Source organism: Callithrix jacchus, chromosome 1 (genome assembly GCF_049354715.1).
Source record: "Callithrix jacchus isolate 240 chromosome 1, calJac240_pri, whole genome shotgun sequence".
Lineage (NCBI taxonomy): Eukaryota > Metazoa > Chordata > Mammalia > Primates > Cebidae > Callithrix > Callithrix jacchus.
The window spans coordinates 186384238-186401292 of NC_133502.1; the positions used below are offsets into that span (position 1 = coordinate 186384238).

At 53.7% G+C, this 17055-nt stretch overlaps 1 protein-coding gene across 9 annotated transcripts in view; it reads left to right on the forward strand.

Annotated features, from left to right (window-relative positions):
* The window catches only part of CACNA1B (calcium voltage-gated channel subunit alpha1 B), a 247612-nt gene that overhangs the window by 159176 nt on the left and 71381 nt on the right, over positions 1–17055 (forward strand). For all 9 annotated transcript variants that reach the window (XR_008473837.2, XR_013520616.1, XM_054238484.2 and 6 more), the window contains 10 exons: positions 2599–2728; positions 3077–3136; positions 4787–4893; positions 7636–7732; positions 9432–9592; positions 12711–12848; positions 13028–13229; positions 13542–13706; positions 14050–14160; positions 14604–14687. Coding sequence is in view for 7 of the 9 variants with exons in the window: in XM_054238484.2 (XP_054094459.1) it covers positions 2599–2728; positions 3077–3136; positions 4787–4893; positions 7636–7732; positions 9432–9592; positions 12711–12848; positions 13028–13229; positions 13542–13706; positions 14050–14160; positions 14604–14687 (1255 nt within the window). In the remaining 2 variants the exon portion in view is untranslated. The remainder of the gene's footprint in view (positions 1–2598; positions 2729–3076; positions 3137–4786; positions 4894–7635; positions 7733–9431; positions 9593–12710; positions 12849–13027; positions 13230–13541; positions 13707–14049; positions 14161–14603; positions 14688–17055) is intronic.

The window sequence follows — 17055 nt, forward strand, 5'->3', positions numbered from 1 at the left end:
CTGCCTTCCCATCGTACCTGCCACCTGTGTTGCATGCATGCATGCACCGCGTTCATTCGCATGTCTGTCCGTGCGCCCGCTCCTGTGCTTTTCATGCATTTGTCATCCACTCTTCAGTCCAGGGCCTCCATTAGTCCACCCAGTGTTCATGTGGCAGACAGCACTCTAGGTGCTGGGAGTGTCTAGGAATGAAGAAGACAGGTGAGAGCCCCTGTCTTTGCTAAGCCTGTGTGCTGGTGGGAGAGACAGACAGCAGACACGACAGATGAGTGAAGACGTAAGACGCAGGAGTGGTGAGTGCCAGGAGGAAACACAAAGCGAGGCATGGAGATGTGGCCTGCTGGGCGCTAACACTTAGATGGGAAGGTCAGGTAGGCCTCTGGGGAGGAGGCAGAGGGAGAGGCAGAGCAGAGGTGGAACCACACAAGAGCTCACCCGGCCGGAGCAGGGGCTAGGCAGGTGGACGTGCCCCGGCTTGTTAGCCATCTGTCCATCCCCTTCTTCTTCTTTGATCACCCAACAGTCTTTCCACCAAGCTCTGCATTATATCCTCTCCCTGCCCCCTCCCTCCCATCATTCTTTTGTCCAACACACGTCTTGGGAGCTTACCCTGCTATGCTGTGGTGAGGAGTAAAGCAGTAATGGAGACAGACATGGACCCCACCACGTCAGGACTGACTGTGCAGTGGCAGGTGGGGGTGGTGACCCGGCGTGAAAGTGGAGACACAGGAAGGCACTGGCATTCTGTGAGCAGCTGAGAGAAGGCCAGGGAGGTTTTCTGGTGGAAGTGACATCTTGGTTGGAAACTGAAGGATGAGTAAGAATTAAGGTGAAGTGGGGAGAGGGGAGGAACTAGTGGAACATTCACAGTGGCCCAGAAGTAGAAGCCAGCAGTCAGCAAACAGCCGAGGAGAGAACTGCGTCGGAAAACAAAAGGGTAGGAAGGGCTGGCTGGGCGTTCTCTTATGGGGTGGGGGGTCACACTGTCCTGGAGCACACTAAGAAGCGTGAGACTTGTGTACAGTGGGGACACTCGGACTGTAGCCCAGCAGGGCCCTTTGATGGGAGACTGCAGATGGAGACCACTGAGCAGGTGGTAAAGGTTTCAGGGAGAGAGTGGTGTTTTGATCAGGGTACTCACAGTGGAGAGGTTTGGAAGTCAAGTGCATATAGAGGGATTTTGGAGGCAGAATCTGCTGAATTTGGTGATAAATTAGATGTGGAAGGGGAAGGAGACATCGAGGATGACACCCAGTTTCTGCCTGACAGTGGGTGGGAGGCACTGCGTTCACTGAGACCAGCAGTGCTGCTGGGGTCCTGCCTGCAGACCCTGCAAAGCCTGGGGCAGCTGGGGATGTCTCATGGCCAGGTGGACTTGCGATCTGAGCTGGGGATAGAGCTGAGTGCCAGAAACCCAGACACAACTTGGACTGGATGATGGCTGAATGAGAAGGAAAGGCAGCTCTTTTAAGGAGGGGAAATGGCAAGGTCCGAGGCAGCTGCAGGCCGGCGGTGGGCTAGGGACAAACAGCTCTGGGGACACGGGAAGGAACTAAATGGCAGAGGTCCCTTCGAGGAAGAGGGAAACATGGGCAGCTACTTAAGACGGATGGCTCTTGGGAGTTCATAGGTGTGGGTGAGAGGAAAAGCTGAGAGGGGCTGGCGGCAGTGGGCATGCCTGCAAGGCAGGGGAGGCACCGCCAGAGCACAGCCCGTGAGGTGGGGCCATCTGCCCCACCTGCTCCATCCGTGGCTGCCTCTTGTCCCCCACCCATAGATGGGCTTCCCAGCCTCCAGGTTACTGTGTACTCTCACTTTGTGGCTCTGCTGGCATCAGGGAGGCCCCTGCTTGTTGATTTCCTCACTCCTTCCCGGTGTTTTGCCTGCTGAAATGGAGCTTCATGAGGCCTGTCCTGGTCGCCCCTGTGTCCCTCGGTGTCTAGCATGTGCCTGGCAGGGCAGTCTCTCAGTAATGTTGAACAAGTAAGTCAGGCAAACAGGGCTGGAGCAAAAGGCGAGCATGTGGCAATGCACGGAGCGTGTCCTCACGCACCCTGGGAGCCCAGACAGGCACACACCCCACACAGACCCCAGAGGACTTTCCCAGGACAAGAAAGGCCTGTTCTCCATGAGAATGATGATGCTGAATTCTTCCTCTCTGAGCAGTTCCCTCCCTGCTGCCCCCAGCTGGTCTGTTCTGTGAAAGGGCTGGGGAGTTGATGCTCTTGGCTTTCGACTGCTGTTGGCTGCATGGACAGTCGGTAATGAATGGGTGTAGCTGTACTCCACTGAAGCTTTATTCATACAGACAGGTCAGCCTGATCTGGCCTGTGAGCTTTGATTTGTTGACCCCTGCCATGGGGTTCTGCAGCCTTCCCCACCCTCTATCCCAGGATGCCCTCTCAGAATCTCAGCCACTGTCCATCACCTGGCTGCCACCTCCAACCACAGGGGCCATTAGCAAAGCAAAGCTCTGGGGCCACAGCTTCCGGAGGCAGCCCAGAGCCCTTTCTGCAGGGTGGGCTGAGCCTGCGCTGTAGCAAGGGTCTGGTGTGCCTGGCTGGTGGGCCTAGTGGTGACCTGTGTGTTCCCTCACAGGCTCCGCCGCTTCTGCCACTACATTGTGACCATGAGGTACTTCGAGATGGTCATTCTTGTGGTCATTGCCTTGAGCAGCATCGCCCTGGCCGCTGAGGACCCAGTGCGCACCGACTCACCCAGGAACAATGTGAGTGGTCCGGATGGCTGGGCCCTGCCAGGCTGTGGGGTGGGAGCTGGGTGCCTTCACAGGGGCCCAAGGGGCTGGGGCGGGCTGGGGTCCTGTCTTCTCACAGGACACCCTCCTTCCTGTGTCTCTGTGCCTGGGAGTGCAGGACCAAAGGTCTGGAGGCAGGAAGACAGGCTGCGGCAGAGGGGGCCTGTTCCCAGCTGGTGCTCGTCGGAGCCCCACTCCCAGAACGGTTTTCCACAGGTTCCCTGGCTCCTGGCTGACTGGAGGAAGAACCCAGAGCCACCGAGGGCACCATGGCTCAGATTTCAGCCCAGCCTCTGAGAATAACCTTCCTTTTGGTTTCAGGCTCTGAAATACCTGGATTACATTTTCACTGGTGTCTTTACCTTTGAGATGGTGATAAAGGTGAGATATATGGCTGCCGGCTGCCCCTGGTGACCCCAGTGTTTTGCTCTCCCTCCCTCATGGGACTGAGATGGGACCAGGGCAGGGGTTGGACCGAAGTTCCTATAAGCTCTTGTTAAGACATGGGGTGGGTGTGTTCTGGGTGTGTGCTCAGTGCATGAATGTCTGCACACAAAGAGGTTTTGTTTTCACCGAGGACATGACAGAGTGCTCCCCAGTGCCATGCCTGGGCCCCCACTGCCCCTGGTTTCTTGAAAACAGGAGCTGCAGGCTCTCTCTAATGTGCACATGTGGGCTGAGGCTCTCCCTCTTGGGACAGCAGAGGAGGAAGATGGTGCAACATTGGTTGGGGAAGAACGAGACCTGGGAGAGAGAGAGTGTCGGAAGATTGTTTGATGTGGGTGCTGAAGACGAATTTAGGAGTGATCTGGCGTTTGTCTTAGGGTAGATTCAGAGTCCTACTCTGTCTGCCTCTGAGTGTGGACTCGAGGTGCCCCCATACCACTGTCTGACTACTGTGGCCCTTGTGCGTTTGCGCCGGTGTGCATTCAGTGTGGTTGAGTGTGCATACACATGTGCATCCGTAACGTTCATGCAGCTTAGGGTATATGTGTGCCTGCATGCATGCACACAAGGGCAGCGTGTGCGTATGGAGCACTTACGATACATGCACGAACACATTACCTCTGCTATTTCACTCTTGCAAACTTCTGTGGGGTGGGCGTCATCATCCCCATTTTGCAAACGAGGAAGCTGACACTTAAGAGAGGTTATGGTGCTGGCCCAGAATCGCAGCAGCAGGAGTCACAGAGCCAGGGTGTGAGTGAAGGTCTATGTAGCAGCCGTCCTGCTTCTCTGAGCTTGCCTGCAGGGGATCTGGGTGAGCTCTGGGCTCCCTGTGTGCCTATAGCCCAGAGATGGAAGAGCAGATGGAGATGGAGACTTCGGTCTCATTCAGGCTTAATGGAAGTTGGGAGCCCAGGCAGGATCTCAGCTGGTCACGAGCCATGTAGGGATATTTGAGTCAATGGCGTTGAGGTCCAAAGCCCCACTGAGGCCCTTTGGGGTGTGACCTGGGCCATGTCTCCCTACTCTGACAGGGTATAGGAAGGTGTCCCTAAGGTCACTGAAGTCACAGGTGTTCACATATGTGTGCACTGTCAGCCACACTGATCCTTCCACGGGGACCTAGAGCCATATTCTTCCCCCATGACTCTGGAATCTAGCTCTCCCTGTCTTTCTGGGTTTTTTGTTCTGTTTCATTAGACAAGGTCTCGCTCTGTCACCTAGGCTGGAGTACAGTGGTGTGATCTCAGCTCACTGCAGTCTCTGCCTCCTGCAGAGATGAGGTTTTGCCTTGTTGGCCAGGGCTGGTCTTGAACTCCTGAGCTCAGGTGATCTGCCCTGCCTCAGCCTCCCAAAGTGCTGGGATTGCAGGCGTAAGCCACTGTGCCTGGTCATGTTTTATTTATTTTTTTTAAGACACAGGGTTTCACCATGTTGCCCCGGCTGGTCTCCAACTCCTGGGCTCAAGGGATCCATCTGCCTCAGCCTCCCCAGGTGCTGGGATTGGAGGTGTGAGCCTCCGCGCCTGGCCTCTGCCTGTCTTTTCTGACTATCATGTACCTAAAGTGTGTTTCTTCCTCCCAGATGATCGACTTGGGACTGCTGCTTCACCCTGGGGCCTATTTCCGGGACTTGTGGAACATTCTGGACTTCATTGTGGTCAGTGGCGCCCTGGTGGCATTTGCTTTCTCGTAAGTAATGTTTGCTCTAATCTGGCTAGGGAAAGCCCGAGAACCACAATGGGCATGAGGGTGAGGGAAGAAGGGAGAGGCCCTCCTGTGGCTCTGTCACTGCCCATGTGGGACTGTCCCTGTCTGCTTGGGGTGGAGCTGCGTGGGGTTAGGAGAGCCTGAGGTCTGTCCGTGGCTCTGGAATTAGGTAGGGCCCTGAGACCATCCCCGCCTGCCTGGAGGGGTGGGGGCTATGTGGGGCTGGGAGGCCCTGGTGTGGCCTGTGGCTCTGGGACCAGGTGTGCCCAGCATTTGCCTACCAGGGTCCTTGGGGGCGACTTCACCTTGACCTGCTCTGAGGCAAGTCTGCTCCTGACCCAGGGAGACCTCTGGTGCTTTTGCCCAAGGCAGAACTGGTGGTTACCTTCCCCTCTTGGGGTGCTAGATGTCTCTTCTGACTCCCTGAACTCTTAAGGCTGAGGCGGGTGGATCACCTGAGCTCAGGAGCACTTGGCCCTGCTGTGGCTGGAACTGGAGTTGGCTTCCTCAGATGAATGGAGGGTGTCGTCAGGGCTCAGCGGCAGCTGGGGATGGGTATTTGGGGGTGGGGAGGGGTGGGGGGTGCGGTTTGTGGGGTGCGATCCAGGGACAAGGAAGACCCCTAGTGGATGGCAGACACAAGGGAGGGCCTGCATCTCTCCAAGCGCCGCTGGGAGGGCTGCTCCTGGCGCCACTGACTCTGTTCTCTTTGTCTTCCTCTTGCTGGACTCGGCAGGAGCTTCGTGGGGTAATGCCTTCTCTCCCCCACACGCTGCCCCTGACATCACAGCATTCCAGCAGCCCCTCTTGGGTCATTTCATCTCCAGCCTCACCTCCTGCTCATCCACCTTCACCCCACTGGGGCTGCATGCTGCTGGGAGCCGAGTCCCTGGCCAGGGGTTCCTGCTATGCCTCTGGGAGTGGGGCAGGGAGCTGGGCTGGGGCTTGGCATGGTCAGCCCTTGGTGAGGAGCTTCCTAGTGAGCAGGGTGTCCCCAGTGAGGGCTGGAGGCTGGGGACGTCGACCTGGAGGGCAGCAAGGGCTCCAGGAGGGAACTGCCACCTGTGGCCAAGCCCAAGGATGGGGTCCATCCCCAGGCGCTCTCGGTGCATCTCCTTTCCAGAAGAGCAGCGTTCTTTTGTCTCTTTCCACTCTAGCCCCTTGCATTTCCCACTGTCTCCTCTTTCTGTGATAAAGGAATGAGAGCTTTGCTGGAGCATCAGCATAGGCCTTGGGAGTGGGAGCACTGCAGACAGGAGTGCCCCAGTCAGAAGGAGGAGAAGGGGTGGGGCCTATCCAGGCGGCCTCAGAGCAGGAGAAAGGAGCAGGCCTCAGGTGGACTGCTCCCCAGAAAGCCACATTTACTGGGCAACAAAGCATTGTCTCCTCTCTCCTGCCCCCGTCCCCTCTTTCTCCAACTGGCAGAGGAAGCTGCTTTAAGAGTGGGTGTTGGCGGCACTGGGGTGATGGAGACAGCTGGCATGGCAGGAGGCTGGGTTCTTACCACCTGGAAGCTTAGTGTTTCAGGGGGAGTTTGATCAGATTCTGGAATGTAGGCTATGGTCAGGGGAGAAGGGGACCAGGGTGCCTGAACTGTGTAGCTCACTCTGCTTGCTCAGCCCCAAGTATTGTTGGAGCCCCAGGAAGAGCGCTGGGGGCAGGGCCACCCCTACAAGCAGGCCTTCCCCAGGGAATGTGGGGGGGAATGTGGCCTCTGAGCAGGGTGAGGAAGGACTCTGTATGTGAGTGAATCCCACCCAGCCCTGAGCCCTCAGCTTCCACCCTCACTCCCGCCCAAGTGGAGTGGCTTTGCTCCTGAGAATGGGGGCCTTCTTAGGAGGAAATCTCTCCTTGACCCTGCTGGCTCGACCTCGGTAGGGTCATGGGAGGTCCAGCCTCCAGAGCCTGCTAATTCCTGTGTCCCCAGTAGGTGGAAGCAGCTACATGGGTCTACCCTGGCTTTTTCTTGGAGGGGCCCTGATCAAGGCCCACTGGTCCTGTACTTTTGCGCTTGATTCTGTGCCTGGAATTTTCTTTCCCTGACTTCTGTATTGCTGTCCCTGCATGAGATTTCCTGTCTGCTGCTTTCTGGGTTGCATTGGCCTCTGTCTCTGTGGCCCTCCCTCCCTCCCTCTGCCTTGTTTGTCTGTCTTAGTCCACCCTGCCTCTTGGATTGCCTTTGTATTTGACTTTTTCTATTTCTTACTCTCCTTCCCCTCTTCCATCTTCCTGCTGTCAGTTTTCAGCGAGTGGAATGTTAGGGCGGCTGAGGTGAACTGTAGGGAAGAGGCCAGACAAGTCCCCTTTACCTCCCTCTAGCCAGCCCAAAAAGCAAGGAAAAAAGCCTTTCCAGATTTTAGTCCTAGAAATGTGCTTGTGGACTTCCACTTCCGGGTCTGCAGTCCTCATGCAGGCCCCTTCTGTTCTCTTATTCCTGGAAGCTGGGGGGGGATGGGTGTCGAGGTGATGGTTCTCCTTGTGTGCCAGGCGCTGCTGCCCTGGCCCTAGCTCCTGTCCTTAGATGAGGCCCAGGCCAGGCAGCCCCTGGGAAGAGGCATGGTGGCCTGTGGTACCTGCAGGGCAAGGCCTCTCTGCTCCTGGGTCCTTCACCCTGGGGTCTGACAAAATGCGCAGGGGAGCAGGACCCAGACCCTGGTGGGCCACATGGGAGCCGGGCACACCCATGCCTCCTGCCTGTCTGCATCTGTGGCTTCTCCCTTCTAGAGGATCCAAAGGGAAAGACATCAATACCATCAAGTCCCTGAGAGTCCTTCGTGTCCTGCGGCCCCTCAAGACCATCAAACGGCTGCCCAAGCTCAAGGTTGGAGCCTGGAGTTGGGGCCTGAGGGATGTGCATGCATATGTGTGTGTGCATGTGGTACATGAGTGTGTGCATACATGTGTGTGCATGCACGTGTGTGTGCTCAAATCACACCCCTGTGTGAGGGGGTTGGGCTCACTCAGCTATAAGTCTCCTTTACCCAAGTAGACCTTGTTCCCAGCCATGTCCTGTGAGAATCCTCCTCCTCAGCCCAGCAGGATGAGTTGGCACAGGGTTCACTCTTCAGCAGCAGCAGTGCATTGTGGGAAAGGCTTCTGGGACAGGCACAGGGTGGTGGAGGGAGATGCTGGAGGTCCGGGGCTTGGGACATTGGCTGCTGAGTGGGGGCCTGGGAGATGGGCATGGGCTGAGCTTCTGGATAAAGACAGAGCATAAACCTAAACACATAGGGCCACGCTGAGACCTGGTAATTGTGAGCTTGTGCTAGGCCCTGTGCAAAGTGCTTCGTGTGCTTCATCTCACTTAATCCCCCAAAACTTTATGCAGCAGGTTCTTTTATTGGAAATTCAAGCTGTTGAGACCTGAGGCAATGTGGGACTTAGAGAAGAAAGTTTGTTTGGACCCTGTATGTGAAGGAGTGGGCTGGCAGGTGGCAGAGGAAGGCGTTGGAGGCCCTCTGGCTCCAAGGAGGAGTGGCACCTCCCCTGGCACTGAGTGCCGCTCTGCAGTGGGCATCCATAGTACACCAGGCCACTTTCTGGGAGACGGTTGTGGCCCTACCTTCCTGTCACAGCCAGATTAGAGCAGCCTACAAGCTGAGGGCAGCATTGTGTGCACAGGGAATGCTGAGCTTCCAGGTCAGGAAGAACCTGAAAGAAAGCCTCAGGTGGTGGTGGTGGCTGATGACAGGGTGTCCTTGGACAACAGAGCACATGTGTCCTTGTCCTGGAGCTGGGCCACAGCCCTACTGCTCTATCCTGTTTGCCCACACTGCTTCCCTGATGGGCAGGACGCAAGTGCAGGGCAGAGCCTGGCTGCATCCACTCTACACAGGCCCAGCCCCTCCTGGCGCAGCTGGTCCTGGGCTCCTGGTCATTCCTGTTCTCCTGTGGCTGAACTCTGGCCTGTGAGGCCGGCTCTCCTAGGCATCCAGTCACTGCCCCTGGCACCTCCGGTCCCTCCATCCGGGCCAAGATGCCTCCCCTCATGAGAGACACGGCACCAGTCTTCTGTGTCAAGGAAGCTGGTGGTGGAGCCTCCCTGCAGTCAGGGGCCTGAGGGCCTTGCAGTGCCCTGGAATGACTGGGGGCCACCTGGGCCTCAGTGGTCCTCAGGTTTTAATCCTGTAGGTCCCCTGCCCTGCCTGATCCCCTCCACGTCCTTTCCTGCTGGCCCCCTCCACGTCCTTTCCTGCTTCCAGCCCCTCCCTGTGGCTCCACCCCCTGTCATGGCTCCATTCCTCCCCTCATGGCCCTGCCCTCTCAGCATGGCTCCACCCCTCTCCTTGTGGCCCCAGCCCTCTCCTCATGGCCCCACCCTCCCATCTTGGCCCCACCTCCCATCGTGGCTCTGCCCTTGCCCTATGGCTTCACCCCCTCCAGGCTCCACCCCTCTCCTCATGGCTCCACCCCTCTCCTCATGGCTCCACCCCACCCCATGACCCAACCCTTCCCCTCTTGGCCCCACCCTCCCACCATGACTCCACCCTCTCATCATGGCTCTGCCCCTCCTCCTGCAGGCTGTGTTTGACTGTGTGGTGAACTCCCTGAAGAACGTCCTCAACATCTTGATTGTCTACATGCTCTTCATGTTCATATTTGCCGTCATTGCGGTACAGCTCTTCAAAGGGAAGTTTTTCTACTGCACAGATGAATCCAAGGAGCTGGAGAGGGACTGCAGGTAAACTGAGGCAGAGTGCAAGGTGGGACACAACCCCACAAAGCAGAGAACACCGGGAGTTCTCTTGGGACCAGTTGGAGCTGGTCACGTGGCTTGGGAGACTCCACTGCAGAGCATTGCGGACCCTGCCTGAGGTTGGGTAGGGGCTTGCTTGAGAAGTGCTAGTGTCACCACAGAAGACGGGATTGCATCCCCTCCCCAGCACCACACCAGGGGCCCCCAGCACTTCCTCCTCAGCAGGGTCAGGAACCAGGCATGTTCTGAGGGACACAGATGTCCAGGGACCTCATGGTGCCCACTGGGCAGGGCTTCTCTAAGCCCTAGAGATCTAGGCAGGGCTGTAAGGTCATAGGGGCTGCCTGATGGCTGGAGCCACTGCCGCCATCCGCATGAGGCCTCAGAGCTTCCTGTGCCCAACCTGGCCTCCAGAGCAGGCAGAAGAGGGCCCCTTGGGGAAGAGCTGGGGAAAGCAGGGTAGCTGCTTGTGTGGACCCTGGGCAAGGCAGTAGCCACAGTATCTTCCTGCCTGTGCAGCAGCGTCCCAACTGCGTCTTGTGTAGATATTGCACAGCTTCCTCCTGTGCTGTGTGACTGCTGGGCACTTGGCTGTTTACAGCTGGGATGCTGCACATGCACCTGTCCACCAGGGAGCAGTGGCAGTTTGGGGAGGTGTATCTGTCTAGGAGTGGAATTGCCAGGTCCTGGGTGAGTGTGCGCTCAGCCTTAGTAGATGCTGCCAGCCCTGGTGTAAAATTATGCTCCCTCCAGCGTGGATGAGAGCCCCACATGCTAGCTACATCTTGGTGTTTTCTGTCTTGCCTTTCTGGATGTAGCAGTAATTCACTATGGTTTAATTTGCACTTGTGTGAGGATCAATGAGATCGAGCCCCCTTTCCTAGGGAGATTGGCCACTGAGGTGTTTTTTTTTGGAAATGTCTGCCTGTGGTCCTCTGTCTGCTGCCTGCCTCTTTTTTGGTTACTAGGAATTGTGTCATGTTCTGTACAGGAACCCTTTGTCAGATGTATAGATCGCAGATGTCTTCTTCTCTGCATGGTATTTTCTACTCTTTTAATGAGGTCCTTTGAAAAACAGAGTTGTTTTTTATTTTACCTTTTTTTTGAGACAGGATCTCACCGTCATCCAGGCTGGAATTGCAGCTGCTATTGCAGCTCAGTACAGCCTTGAACTCTCAGGCCCAAGCGATCCTCCCTCCTCAACCTCCTGAGTAGCTTGGATGACTACAGGCACGTGCCACAATACTTTGCTAATTTTTTTAAAGTTTTTGTAGAGATGGGGTCTTACTATGTTGCCAAGCTGGTCTCAAACTCCTGGGCTCAAGAAATCCTCCCGCCTCGGCTTCACAGAGCGCTGGGATTACAGGTGTGAGCCATTGCATCCGACCAAAGTTCTTGATTTTCATATAGTCCAGCAGATCTTTTTTGTGCTTTTGTGCTAAGTACTCTTTATATCCTATTTAAGAAATCTATCTTAAGGCTAGGGATGTTTTCTCTGAAAAGTGTTATTTTTGCCTTTCACATTAAGATCTGCAATTTACTTGGAGTTGATTTTTATGTGTTGTGTGAGGTATGGGTTAAGTTTTCTGAAGACAGATATTCAATTCACCCAGCATTGTTTATTTAAAAAGGTTGTTCTCACCCCAGCATAATGGGCTTTTTGTAAAAACAGTTTTATTGAGATATAACTTACACATTATACAGTTTGTTCATAACAGTCCATTTAATGTGGACAAGTAAGTGGCTTTTAGTATATTCACAGGTGTATGTAGCCATCACCACAGTCAATTTTAGAACACATTTTCAGCATCAAAAACAAACGAAAAATAAACTCATACCTTTTAACTATCATCCCTGATGTCCCTGTCCCTACCTCTAGCCAACTACAGATCTGTTTTTAATCTCTGTAAATCTCCCTGTTCTGGATGTTTTGTGTAAATTGAATGATACGACATGTGGTCTTTTGTGACTGGCTTCTTTTGCAAGATGTTTTCAGGTTTGTCCACGCAGCGGCCTGTGTCAGAGCCTCGTTCCCTGATACGGCAGAATATCCGTTCTGTGCTGTGCCACATTTTCCTTATTCCTTCATCCGCTAATGAACATTTGGGTTGTTTCTACCTTGTGGCTATTATGAATGATGCTGTTGTACACATTTATGTCCACATTTTTGTGTGGGCCTGTTTTGTTTCCCTTGGATATGTACCTAGAAGTGAAATTAATGGGTGATTGGGTGTGTTTAACTGTTTGAGGAAATGCCAGACTGTTTCCAAAGTGGCTAAAGCATTGTATATTCCCACCAGCAATGTGTGAGCATTCTGAATTCCCCGTATCGTTGCCAACACTTGTTTTTCATCTTTTTAGTGTTGGCGTTTTTTATTTTTTATTTTTTTTGTTTGTTAGTTTTGGTGTTTTTTAAATTACAGCCATCATCATGGGCGGGAAGTGGTGTCTTGTGGTGGTTTTGATTTGCCTTTCTCTGATTATGAGTGGTATTGAGCGATGTTTCATGTGCTTACTAGCCATTTGCATATCTTCTGTGGAGGAACGTCTATTCAGACACTTTCCCCATTTTATGTTTGGGTTGTTTGTCTTTTTATTAATTAGAATAGTTATTTACATATTCTAAATACAACTTCCTTATCAGGCATATGATTATGAAATAAGTATTTTTTTTCCCATTCTGTGGATTTGTCTTTTTACTTTATTGATGTCCTCAGAAGCACAAAAGTTTCAAATTTTGATGAAGCCTAATTTATCAGTATATTTTTTATTTTGATGCTTATGATTTTGGTATCATATCTAGGGATCCATTCCCAAATTTGAGGTCATGAAGTTTTGCTCATTTTCCTCTAAGAATTTTATAGTTTTAGCTCCTTACACTTAGGTCTTGAATCCATCATGAGTTAGGTTTTGTCTATGGAATAAAGTAGTGTCTACACTCATTCTTCTGCATGTGGACATCCAGCTGCCCCAGCACGATCTGTTGGAGAGGCCATTCTTTCCCCATGGAATGGTTTCAACACCCTCTTCAATGTTGGTTGATATGTGGGTTTATTTGGATCTTCTGTCTTTACCCTCTAACCTTCCATGTTGTCATTCCCAGGGGTCAGTATTTGGATTATGAGAAGGAGGAAGTGGAAGCTCAGCCCAGGCAGTGGAAGAAATATGACTTTCACTACGACAATGTGCTCTGGGCTCTGCTGACGCTGTTCACAGTGTCCACGGGAGAAGGCTGGCCCATGTGAGTGCTCGTTCTGCTCACCGTGGCTGGGGCAGGCAGCGCCTGAGCTTGGCCTCCCTTCCTCCCTTCATCCCTGGGCTCAGGCGTGGAAGCAGACCCATCCTTGTGGTGCAGGTCTTGAGTTCTCAGGGCTGTCTCCTTTGGGGGTTCCCCTGACGCTTGCTCTCCTCTGGGCCCAGGGTGCTGAAACACTCCGTGGATGCCACCTATGAGGAGCAGGGGCCGAGCCCTGGGTACCGCATGGAGCTGTCCATCTTCTACGTGGTCTACTTTGTGGTCTTTCCCTTCTTCTTCGTCAACATCTTTGTGGCCTTGATCATCATCACCTTCCAGGAGCAGGGGGACAAGGTGATGTCTGAATGCAGCCTGGAGAAGAATGAGGTAGGTGGATGCTCTGTGGAGTCTCACAGTGGACAGTGTGGGTAGCACCGTCAGGCTTTCCTGGTGCACACACATCACTCATGGCTGGTCAGCTTTGGCTGCCACTGTTTCCAGCACAGGGGCAGGGCCTCCTTTCTCCTGCAGAGAGAACACATTTGGTTGGTTGAGGCCTGCTTGGAGAAGGCCTGGGCTGCCTCCATCTGCCTTCTCTCATCAGGGCTCCCTGTGGGGCTGGTGAGATGGGGCTGGGTGCAGTGGATGCCATAGGTAGACTCTGCCTCTGAGTCTCTGCGCTCCTTTCTCCCCTTATAGAGGGCCTGCATTGACTTCGCCATCAGCGCCAAACCCCTGACACGGTACATGCCCCAGAACAGGCAGTCGTTCCAGTACAAGACGTGGACATTTGTGGTCTCCCCGCCCTTTGAGTACTTCATCATGGCCATGATAGCTCTCAACACAGTGGTGCTGATGATGAAGGTGTGTGTGGCTCAGCACAGAGGGGCAGCTGGCGCTGCTAGGGACTGGGATCTGACCCTGAGGCTGAGTGGAGAGTCAGCCTTCTTCCTTCCGGCATGAACCAAAGCATTAATGGCCTTGCCTCTTGGCCAGCACGGGATACCTGTGGAATCCTGTTTCCCTTTGTGGTCTGTGGGCTGGGACAGTGGGGAGGTTCTGGGAGGACTCAGGGAGAGCAGGAAGGGGTGTGCCAGGCTGAGGCAGGGGTGGAGTTCTGTCTGCCCCCTTTGCTTGGCCATAGTGGTCCCAGGTGGGGTGTCTTGGGGCTGCCAAACCCATGGCCAACAGCGCCTATTCCCTGCAGTTCTATGATGCACCCTATGAGTACGAGCTGATGTTGAAATGCCTGAACATTGTGTTCACATCCATGTTCTCCATGGAATGCGTGCTGAAGATTATTGCCTTTGGGGTGCTGGTATGTGCTTTGGTCCCCCCTTTGCCTTTTGACAGCCCGCATTCTGGCTCCCCTTCTGTAGGGCAACCTTTGGGGACTCACAGTTTGGAGCTGGGAATTCCCCGAGAACCCAGAGGATGTGTGATACTACAGGGGCCCTGGGGAAGGGCTGCTCTGACACTCTTGGCTGCATAAGCTCTGCCCCCAGCCTAGGTCCTGGGAGGCAGGCAGGGTTGGGTTCTTACTCTGGACACATGGCTCTTAGTTCTGCCTCTGCCCAGGCCCAGAGGAATCTGTGTCCCTGGCTTTGACATCTGCTTTGCTCTGGCCTCGTGCTGTGCCCCCTGGGGTGGCCCATCTGCCCTGTGCTCACTGTCTATTCTTGATCGGAGCCACCACCTACCCCTCTTTGCCGACAGAGCTCTCATCAGCCACTGGCACTAACTGCTCTTCTTTTTCTCTAGAACTATTTCAGAGATGCCTGGAATGTCTTTGACTTTGTCACTGTGTTGGGAAGTATTACTGATATTTTAGTAACAGAGATTGCGGTAAGTAGCATTTCTGTCCCCACTTCAGGGCCCCCAGGTGGTTCCTTCTGGAGGGTGCCCCTCAGTGCATCTCCAGGCCCTGTATTACTTTCTTCCTGGGTTCCCCAGGACACCCTGGACACATGGAGGCTTCCCTCCAGAGGTGGAGTTTAGGGATTGGGTATTGTCTCAGCAAATGTTCTTTGTTGAATAAGAAAGTGGTTCTCAAAGATCTTTTGAGTTACTGGCCTGAGAGTTACCTGGAGCTCCATAGTAGCAACTAACCGAGAGGATGCGAATCTTAAATTTGTATGTGTCTAATACGTATCTAACAACATGGTATCCAAAGTGTGTAAACTGAAACCAGTAGGGATTTTATATTTTAAAATATTGCCCCCACCTCTCTCTTTGTGTGTGTGTGTGTGTGTGTGTGTGTGTGTGTGTATCCAGAAATATTCATTCTTATCAAACATATGTGGATTGTGTCTTAAAATTGACCAGTGCTGGGACATAAACTTGTCTCAACTAATTGCAAAGCATCTGAATCATAAAGCAACATTCTTTGAGTACAACATATGACATTGGAAATAAATGGCAGAAAATCTTGTTTGTTTGGTCGTAGGTTGAGTTCTCTAGAAGCAAACGCTGAAATGAGCACTCATGTGAAAGTCATTTCTTAAGTAGTGTTCCCAGTAGAAACCAGTAGAGGGGCATGGGAAATGGGTGGAAAGAGAAGGACCAGAAATGTTGCATCCCAAGCCAAGTCCTGGTGGGTCAGTTTGGGTCATCTCCCAAGGGACTTCTGGCAACAGCATAGGTTGTACCTCAGAGCTATCCCTTCAGAGAAAGGGAGCTGCAGCACGTTTGCCCCTGCACCCTCTGCACGGCATTAGGCTGAGGGCTGCATTTGGGATGTCGATTCTCAGATGCTTCTGGTTGCCCGAAAGTGAAGCACGAGTGCCATGAAGCAGGCTCTGCTGCCCAAGCTGTTGTAGCTGAAGGGATATCTGACACCATCACAGGAGGACCTGCTGGAGCTCCAGGGCTCGTTCCTGGCAGCATTCAGCTCTGCCCACACTCTACATTGGGCTCACTCTGCTCATTCTTTAGGACGGTGCTGGTCATGGTCTCTGGAAGACAAAGCAGAGCTCCCTCTGCTGTGCTGGTCCAAGCAGAGCTGATGTTCATCATCTCATTCCCCCATCACCCTTTACAGAGCCCCTGACCTGTGGCCAGCCCTCTGCTGCACTGGTTCCTGGCCTGGTGCAATGACGCAGACCTTCCACCCTGTGCATCCCAAGCCCCCACTTGTTGCCATTCCTTTGTCCAGCCCTGGCTGCTGTAGTAATCCAGGCACAGGAGCATGTAGAAGGGCCCAGTGAAGAATTATGCAGTGGCAGCTCTGCCCTTCACAATAATCAGGGTCAGGTGATCTTGCCAGCATGTCAACTCTCTGTGATGCCTGCTGGCCCTCTGGCACGAGAAGCCCCAGTGACCAGGTGGCCACTGTAGCTTTTGGTGTTGTGTGGTAGAAGCCTTCTCCACCCCTTTGAACCAGGGCCTCTAGATTTGCCAGACCTAAAATTGGGGAAGATGAGCGCAAAGTTCATACAGGGTTTCCGGAGTGATGGTGAGTGGGGCCACTTCTCCTTTTGCCATTTCTTTGATCCATTCATTTTACCGATTGGGCACCCAGTACCATCGATTGGCCATTGGGTCGTCTTGAAATATGGCACCCTAACCCCATGAGGTATATCACTAAGCCGACATTTTATCTGTGCCTTTAAGGTCAGGGCAGCACCTCTTGAGTGGCGTTGTGTTAGATGATCCAGTGGATCCCATGGTCACCTGGCTCGCATGCATCCCCTGAGTGTGCTCCGAGCTGATGTTATATGGAATCCTGTGTGGGTAAATCTTTGGTACCAGCCCTGAGATGCTAGTGCTGGCATGGTACTACACAAGGAAAGGCAGAGCCACACCTGGGATGTGAGTGGATCCCACTTGAGACAGATCACTGCCCTTTCCAGGAGAAGGTGTTCTAGTATCATCAGCTAGCCACTAGGTAGCTGGTTGACAACCACAAGGCATGGCACCAAATGGAGGCCCAGTGTTGCTGTCTGCTCATACCCAGTAGATGATTGTCAGTGGGTGTGGCTGGATCATGCTGCTGAGAAGCTCTTGGCCATGGTGGTCATCCTATCCATAAGTCTGCTGTGTGGACAGTGGGACGGGTGAGGACAGAGGCTGGCCGATATCTGTTGGTCGACTTACATCAGTGCTTGGTTTTTAGTGCCCCATGGTGAGCATTCGTTTGTAAAACAGAGGCCTATGCCCCACGCCTGTTCCCAAGGCCCATCTGTCTGCCTCTCCCCTAGACCTTACTCCCTCC